Source organism: Hylaeus anthracinus, unplaced genomic scaffold (genome assembly GCF_026225885.1).
Source record: "Hylaeus anthracinus isolate JK02 unplaced genomic scaffold, UHH_iyHylAnth1.0_haploid 11946, whole genome shotgun sequence".
In the NCBI taxonomy this organism is placed as follows: domain Eukaryota; kingdom Metazoa; phylum Arthropoda; class Insecta; order Hymenoptera; family Colletidae; genus Hylaeus; species Hylaeus anthracinus.
This window is the reverse complement of record NW_026534298.1, coordinates 33,736-43,435: the sequence shown is the minus strand read 5'-3', so window position 1 is coordinate 43,435 and position 9,700 is coordinate 33,736. Positions and strand designations below refer to the sequence as shown.

The 9,700-nt window shown below is 38.1% G+C and overlaps 1 protein-coding gene across 1 annotated transcript; it reads right to left on the bottom strand.

The window, feature by feature from the left end:
- Nucleotides 1-7,202: 7,202 nt before the first annotated feature.
- Nucleotides 7,203-9,115, bottom strand: LOC128896667 (uncharacterized). The gene has a single exon (XM_054160025.1). The coding sequence runs from the start codon at nucleotides 8,088-8,090 to the stop codon at nucleotides 7,203-7,205; it is 888 nt and encodes a 295-aa protein (XP_054016000.1). The 5' UTR covers nucleotides 8,091-9,115.
- Between the last annotated feature and the right edge of the window lie 585 nt (nucleotides 9,116-9,700).

The following is a 9,700-nucleotide window of genomic DNA, read 5'->3' as shown; positions in this document are numbered from 1 at the left end:
AAACATGGATAAAAGTCGGCATAAGTGGTTGGTGAAAAATACAAACGGTTTCTATAAAACCTTGCGAAATTTGGGATGACCCAAAACGATCGTAAATGTAGTATTAGATGAAGGAAGGTACACTTGGTACTCGTGCTTTTCAAAAAAATTATCTTTCCATTACTATTAATCGAAACGTTATTAAATCTTTGCACTCGAGAGGTGATTCTCAGTCACCATCAGATTTCACGCGGCAAATCTATCAGCAATAATGTTTCTTTAGATTTAATTTCTTCGGAACTCGAAATGTCAATAAAATGATTGTCGGTGTGGTAAAGGTGACCTGATTCTCAAATCTCGATAGCTTAGCATTCGTGGCAATAGAATGTTAAGAAAGCATCTCGAGTTGCTGGTAGATACTAAAAACATTACATTCTGTTACATTCTTACATTCTGTTTCAGAAAGTCACAAACAATTGTCAAATTTTAATAATTATTTCATTACTTTTTCCAATATACTAGAATCAAGCTACTAAAACGAAAATATTCAGCCAGATCTAGGCTACAACCTTGCTTTTTAACAGGACGTCTGCGTCGTTATCTCAATCGCGGTTATAAAGTCAAAACGTTTGGTAATAGTTCGGCCAATACCGTGACGGCGTCGGCGGAATTACTGTGAATAAGGAAACGCGATAAGAGGCACGGTAATACATCATTGGATCCTGCCGCTTGTCTAATATTATGGGTACCAATCGTAAGGGCTTAATATTGGGGTGAAGGTAAGTGGCGGACCAGCTGACGTCCTGCTCCACCCCGCACGCACGCTGCGACTCGTCTTGAGGGTGTGCGGATGAGATTTAGGGACCGACGACAGAAGTCTGCTAGCGACACTGATTTGTGGTGAGCTTTGTTTCAACACTCTAAGCGCTGCGGGATGACTAAGATCCTTGGGACGCACTCCTCGATACCAAGTCTACTATAATAAATACAGTTGCTAAGTTAGGGATGCATAATTATCCGACATTTACTTTTTTTTTGTAATATTCTATCTTTTAAAATTGGCATTAATTTTTTTTTAAGACAAAATTTTTTCTGGAGATAGTTCATTAACATGTGTGTCGATTTACAGTTAATCGCTTAATATTCTGAAATCAATATCGAAAGTAATTTGAACTAATATTAAATAAGGTGGTATGCTAAATGAAAGAAAACAGTGGTAAAAATAAATTCTATTTATTATTTCGAAACTACATACAGTCGTATATAAATATTCGTGACGTCTATGTCTACGAAAGTTTGTGTAAATTAAATGACGGGTTTAATTTTTCCAAATAAATTTTTGCGTTATAAGCAATATTTCAGTAATTTTAACAAATACTAAATAAGGTGGTATGCTAAAAGAAAACAGTGGTACAAATAAATTCTATTTATTATTTATATAAACGTGTAAGATGTATTTATGTACATAATTCTAATGAATGATTTATTTGGAAGGATCAAAACCATCATGTGATTTAGACAAATTTCTTGAATAAACATAGAAGCTAAGAATAGTTATGGGACTGACTGTAGTTACCAAGTTATGATATTGTTTTCGGAATATAAAGTAATAAATCAATCTGTTCGGAAACTTTCGGTTTCTTAATAAATATTGTCTTGAAAAAACACTGGATAATTATCCCTAACATATCATCAGTTTGCAAGCAACGACGGATAATTCTATTTATTATAGCATCAGCCTATTATATGACTCTATTTAAAATCCTTAAACCAATAAGTGACAGTGCATTAGTAGTGAACAGTTTTATGAGAGAAAACGTAAAAAGGTTCGTTTAGCGTTACCCTTACCAAAAAACATACAAGTAGTAGAGTTAAATATAAAAAAAATGTGAAAATTATCATTTTTAGAAGTGTCCCAGGGGGAATTTGAAACTCTAGCAGTTTTTTATTTCAATGTCTACTTATTTGCTGTTTTCGAAAATGAATTCGTAAAAATGCGAAAATGTCTTTGGATTTTCATAAAAATTATTGTTAAGGGTCTAAGAATTATTGTTTCTGTTTCCACGCATCGCGGCTCGTGTAATGAACTTGTTGGCAGTTTTGTAGAAGAACTATGATCCTGCAAATCGAATTCGTGTAATGAAACTGTTGAAATTTTTACATTTTTTAGAATCTATTTTTGAAGACGTAAAATAGTTTCTGTCATTTACTGAGAGTGTCTTGGATTATCTACAGCGATAAAGATGTTTTAACGAAAGTTTGACAGCTGACAGCATCGGGGGCTGTATTTTTTAAACACCTTTAAGGCGAGTCACTCACGTGGAAATCAAGTAGCATTAATTCTCTAAATAAAAATTTAAAAACAGGTATTCTTATGTGGCTTTCGACGGTGCATGAAATGATGTAAAATTGATAATAATCATTAATAAAGAATTCTACGCAAAATGGCAACGATTCAAATTTACAACTACGATTTTTATCCCTAAAAGAATTGTTTACGTATAAAAAAAAAACTAGACTAAAAAATGAAACAAGATCATATCGATCACACTTAGACAATTTAATATAATATTCAAGAATGCTTGTGGATTGAATTTCAAATGATTCAGCTCTTCGATAGAGTGGTCAACGTGGAATACTCGTGCAAGAAGACTAGGACACCGTCACTTCGTTAATTTATGATATTTTTAAATACAAAAATTGCGACACACACACTGCAAAACGTTCTTTCGAATGCCTTTAAACTTATTATAAGAAAATTTTCCGTTTATAAATATGCACCTCTTTCGGACCGTCCCGAGTAGGCTTCCCCCCTTAAGGGGTGAGTCTGGTCCAGCTAATGTATTTTTCTAATGCATATAATTTCCAGATATAATTAATTTTTATTATTGAAACTTTTTTTACATATAAAGGGACGTTCAAAGATCAAAATTTGACAGTGTAGATTTAATTTGAATCTATATATATACAGGATGTTCAAAAAAAGCATTCAATATTTATATGGCGTATAGGGCACACTGTACCGAGTAAAAAAGCTTTTGTAAACATAGGTCCAAAGGTCAACCGTTTCTGAGATATAAACTTTTTTGTTCGCTAGTATCATGATACTTGCTTCCATCGCATGCGATGTTTATGTCAGTGTTTATAAATTGCGTTCTGAATATTCCCATTCAAGTGACGACAATTTCGTCAATTTCATTTTTTCAATTTCGTGTACAGAAATGAGCGTTGGACACGTGGAAAATCTTCTATAAATATCGAAAACCCAGTATTAAGTCAATCATGATACTAGCAAACAGAAATGTTTATATCTCAGAAACGGTTGGCCTCCGAATCCTTTCCTTGCGACTACTATATCTACAATACAGTGGGTGTAGAAAGTATTCGAACATCGATTAATTTCCCAAAAATTATGTGAAATTATAATTGATTAACTTCTCTTTTATAAACAATCATATTCTACATATTCTTGGAAATTTCTACATTAAAAATACGGTACAAAAAAAATTAGCTATTTATATAAGTTGCGAAATTATCAAGAAAAAACACCAAATCAATAGAAATTTAGAAGCGATAAGTATTCGTACAATTGTGAAATTTTTAAAACTTCATAAACAAACAACGAAATTTACATTAATTCATAAATAATTAATACTTCGTGGGATTTCTTTTTGATTTTATAATTACTGCAACTCTTCTAGGCTATAATTAACTAAATATCGATGTTATTCGGTGTGGGATCTTCTTCCCCTACTCTATTACAGCATTTTTTAAGACTTCTTTACTAGAAATTTGATGTTTTTAATTTGTACGTGTTAGAATCAATGAAAATAAACTCATTTTTTATTATTAAGATTTATTAACGTAAATAAAAGAGAGAAATAAAATATATATTAATTATAAGTAAGAAAAAGGAATTGGAAACACACATGTTGCCGTTGTAGGCTTATACACATTCTGAACCTAGTTACAAATTAGTAAGAAAGACAAAATCCGCATAGACCACTGCAGTCAATCGCAGAAATACAAAAATGACCAGAGAAATCTAATACGAACATATTTTAACAGTACGAAGCAATAAACTGATGTGTTTATGTTACAAACTCTACTGTAAATGGTTCGTCATAAGAACCGCACGAATACTTATTTCTTTTTTATTTCCGCCGATTATGCGTATTTTCTTGTTAATTTTGCAAATTCTATAAACTAGTAATTGTTCCTTGGACTATATCTACTCTAGAGATTTCCGAGAATATATAGAATACAATTAATTATAAAAAAAAATTAATAAACTACAATTTCACATAAGACTTTTTGGGAAATTGATCGATGTACGAATAAATTCTACACTCACTGTATGTATACATTCAAATTAAATCTACACTGTCAAATTTTCTTCTTTGAACGTCCCTTTATATGTAAAAAAAGTTTCAACAACAAATATTAATTATATCTGTAAATTATATGCATTAGAAAAATACATTAGCTGGACTAGACTCCCCCCTTAAGGGGGTCCACCTGTGTAAGATTTTCAAAAAATCAAAAATTTTTTTTCTACATATTTATCATCTAGGAGATATTACAATGACTGTCACAGAAGCATTTTATAAAATTCTGCTTAGTTCATTATTTTTCGAATCCCAAATGTGCCCGACTCAGCGTGGTACTACTTTCGTACGGAACTTGAAACGCGTTTTTCTCGAAACCACGTTTATTGAAATGGCGACCAGAATTGCGCAAAATCCATTACATGAATCGGGATGAATTGTTTTTCTAAAATTTCCAAACGTAATTGGTGGTACTGGCGGCGAGATTCATGTTAAAAATAATTTTTTCCAACGTCTATTAGCCATTAGATAGGGAAAAAGATACCTTAAAATATCATTTTTTAGTTTGTACGCTACCCCATTAACAATTTTTAAAATTTTGTGAATATCTTATTGCCAGTACCTTCAAAATGTAATTATAAAGAAGGTGAAATTTAATTTTTTTACTTTTACTTTTGTTAAGTGGTCTCGTTAAAGCGCCGTCTGCGAATATCTACATATCGAAACATTGTGATAAAATCAAAAATTAATGTTAAAGCGTCGATCTACCAAATAAAAAAAAACTTATCATAATTGCACTAGTACTTTTCCTACAAAAAATTCTTGAAAATTGCCTTGAAAATTAAACGTTGCACAGGTGGACTCCCCTAATCTCTGCCCGTATCTACACGGATAATCACTAAACTCGAACAAAATCCCTGATCATCCAATACAAAAACTATTTCGACATGGAACGAGCTGAATGATCTAACATCCGACCATCGACTAATTTCAAAACTCAGCTAACTAGTCTAAGAGTCAGTGATGGTTTCATTTATGTCATTTTGAAATGAAAAAGACCCTTTCTTATGAAAGTATAGTATGATTTATTCATTGACGATCACGAGAACAGTCGTCTGGTACCCAGTCGTTAGAACAACGACGCGTTAACATATTTTGAAAAAAGAAAAATGATACATTTCGATGATTACGTCATTTCGAAATGGCTGAGTTTTGGTATAATCATTAATTGCATGTTAGCGAATAATAAATAAAATCTTGCCACCTGTTTTGCGCGGAACATAAGGAGTGCCAGACACACACAAAAAAAATGCAATTTTATGCGCGTTTGACACGCCTTATGTTCTATGCAAAACTATACGAAAAATTAGTTATTTGAAAATGACGTAGTAGCTCCGATTTCTTTTTCAAAATACGTCTACGTGTTATTCTAAGGTCTGTCTGCCAGACGACGTTCGTCGTGATCGTCAGTTACTATACAGGGTGTTCAAACTATTACTAGCCAGCGTTTTTCTCGTAAATGGTACATATGACAAAAAACTGAAAGAGGAAAAATTTATACTGTTTTCTGTGTGCAATATAACCAGGTATATGGATCTTTCGTATTTATACGCTTTTCTGAGAAATGAAGGTGATCTTCAGTTTTTTAAATTGAATAGTATATTTTTTGTACAAAAATATGGTAGAGTATCGAATGCTAAATAAAAAAGTATTAACCCTTATTAGCACTAAACCTCAAAGGCAACGAGTAATTTCACATTATTTCTTGAAAATGTTCTTAACGTAATATCAAGATGGAGATTCAAACAAGTGTACTACGAATTCTTCGTAAAGAAAAACATCATCTCTGTCACCTAGCACTTCATCAGGAGCTCCATCCCTTCACATCGCTCTCCTGCGGAAATCTGTGACAAGGTTGAATCTCCATCTTGATATTACGTTAAGAACATTTTCAAGTAATAAAGTGAAATTACTCGTTACCTAGTAGTTACCTAGTGAGGTTTAGGGCTAATAAAAGTCAATACTCTTTTATTTAGAATTCGATACTCTACCATATTTTTGTATAAAAAATATACCATTCCATTTAAAAAACTGAAGGTCACCTTCATTTCTCAGAAAAGAGTATAAATACGAAAGGTTTATCTGCCTGGTTACATTGAACGTAAAAAACAGTATCACTTTTTCCTCTTTCAGTTTGTTTTCATACGTACCATTTCCGAGAAAAACGCTGGCTAGTAATAGCCTGCACCAGAGATGGACAAAATCGTAATCGCAAATACGAATACTTTCCGAGTTGCGATTACGAATAAGATTACGACCGTATTTTTAAAGGTTTACACCCATTGCAATTGTTTACCTCAAAACCGACTTCAGATTCGTGTTCCTCACCGCAAAAAACTTAGAAAACCATACATTCGTCGAAATCAAAAATGAAAAATTTTCAATTAAAATTCGTACCCATAGCAGAGATAGAGCCTACATTGGGTAACTTTTAAAAAATTTTTTATTTTGACGAAAGCATGGTTTTCTAAGTTTTTTTTTAATGTGAGGAACACGAATCTGATGTCGGTGTTCAGGTAAAAACATTTCTATCGAATACGATTACAATCGTAATCGCGGAAAAATTTGCGATTACGATTGTAATCGTATTCGTAATCGCAACTCGGAAAGATGCGATTACAATCGTAATCGTAATCATAGCTCGAAAACATTCGATTACAATCGTATTCGTAATTGCGATTACGATTTTGCCCATCACTGGCCTGAACACCCTGCATATTTCTAAAACGAAGGGTTACTTCCATTTGAAAATGAGATACGTAAAATTGTGAGTAACGTACTCGATTAAGCGCGCAGCGACTCGTCGCGAGGTGTAAGTACACGTGGTAGCTGAAGTCAGAACAATTTACCGGAATGCGGTCGCCTGTCATGATTGCCTCCGAGTATAGCGTTGACGCTGAACTTGAGCTGCGGCTTCTCCTTCTCCTGGATGGTCCTGCATGCGGGTCCTAAGCACTGCTCGTCGCCGCAGGAACAGGCGGTCGTTCTCTCACCTATCCTGTCGACGACACGTTCGACCGCCACCTCTCTCTCCCCTTGGATCGTCATCTCGTCGGACGTGTGCATGACGTTTCTGCATCCAAGGTCGTACCGTCTATCTTGGTGCAACGCCGCGACGCGTTCGCCGCTCAGGATACTGTCGTCCTTTTCCCTCTCCCCTTGGAGACCACTGTCCATCTCGATGTTACCGGGATCCTCGTCGGCGTTCGAGTTGCACGAATCCATCCCGGAGTTCGATCTGTTCTCGATCCTCTCGTTGCAGAGTCTCTCCATTGCGCAAAGGCGATCGACGATCACGTGCCCGTCGATCCTCTCGTTGTCTACGTCCACGTACGTCATGTGACCTCTCTCGATGCCGTCCTTCTCACGTAGGATCTGCATGCGATCGTTCTGACGATCGATCCTGCCGGAGAGTCTTTGGTGGTCCCTGCAGTCGATGATCGGGCTTGGTCGATCGTTCCCACGTGTACCACTCGACGATCGTTGGTCCAGCTGCTCCTGATTCGCGCTCGACGGCGACACCTTCTCGCGGCTGATCCTCAGGCTCGCCTCGCACTCTCTTTCCCGCTGTCTCGCCACTAAGCTGGCCGCCCAATTCAAGGTCAGGCTGGTAAGATCGCCACCGGGCGACGCCTTGCTCTGGAGCAGATTCTCCATCAGAAATGGCGAGGTCATTGCACTTTGTTGCAGATTCTTCAGCATCGCCGCTGACGAAGGGAACATATCACTGGCCCTTGGCTTCTCCCACGCGCGCGCAGGCTGTCCCTTGTATTCTTATTTCCACGTGATCTTGCGAGATGCAATCGAGATTATTAAACGTGGATAGATAACTCGATCAATCCTTCCATTTGCCGGGAACTAGATCGTCTTTTTTTTCTACGGGGTACACGTTTCTATAATTCTTCCAAACCAGATCGGTGCGCTCCGAGGTTAAACTGTCCACCGGGTATCTTAATGAACGAACGCTTTGAATATCCCTTTTGTGCTCGCACGTGATCTCACGCGATATAATCGAAATTATTAAACGCGGTCAGTTATAAATACACCTCAATCGATCCTTCCATTCGGTGACTACTGGATTGTCCCTATTCACAGAGTTTGGCCACGTGATCTACGGGGTACACACGTACGGTTTCTACAATTCTTTCGTTTCAGATCGTTGCGCCGTAGCTAAGGTTATCCCTGTTCACCTGTATTTTTCAGAATGAATCTAATACGCTTCTACGATTTCATTCGAAGTCACGTGTCTTCTCCGTCATGCTCGACGAAACCGATCGCAAAACACAATCCTCGAGATTCACGTTATACGAAATTTTCAGATTCACGTAAAACCGTTGACTGCGAGCGGCGTCGACGCTTTCCATATCTTCCTCGAGTGTACATACGTGGCCCCTGTCACGATAAACGCAGGAAAGAACGAACCTGGTCGAGAATCGAGTTAACTTCACAGCCGTCACCTGGTCCGTATCCGCTAGAAATCGATCCCCACCCCGATCGGTATCCGATCACAGTAAACGGGACGTGGTCTCACTTAAAGTCACAAAGTGGTCCAGCGCGCCGGACATCGTTCGCGTAGCGTTCGGTGTACCTAATGACGGAAACTATCACAAAGCGGCACGTCGGGGCAGGAACGTACGATTTCGGCAGCGGAATGTCAACTGACGTGCATGCTAGCGCAGGCAGACAGACAGGGCGCGGAAGAGTAACAGAGACAGGAAGAAGGGGTGCTCCGGCGTGGCAGCGCAACGTGAGAGCGTGCAACCCTCGCTCAGAATGAAAGCCGACAAAGGCATATAGCCAGCTCTCTTGCCCCCTCCCGCGTTCGCTGGGATTCTCGAAACAGCCCCTTTCGACGTATATAGAGGCAGCCGGCTTATATGTACACAGAGAAGGGGGAAGGAGTGTGTTTACTCTGTGTACCCTTCGCCCCCTTCTCGCCGAGACTGTTCCACCCCTTCGAGCCGGGCGTCCAACCCCCCTCTCCTCGCTCTCTTAGGTGAGATAATACAGACTATAAGCCGAGCTATTCGGGGTTTGGCTCGCTCGGTAATGCCGTAATAAAATCATACTCCCATCAAACGGCGCTGCGCGCAACCCCCCTGCCCCCTCCACCATCCGCGTTTAAAGGCGAAGGGAGAACAAGGCGGTCGAGGAACGTGAACGGAAGAAGGAGAACAGGATGGAAAAGGCTCGTAGTAGAAGGGGTGGCTCGTTGGAGCACCGAGGGTGGAAAAAAGCTAGGAGACTCGACATTCCTTTGGTCCTAACGATTGGATTTTATTTGACGAAACCGACCAACGGACCGTCCAATCGCCTGCTTCGGAGGGTAGTCA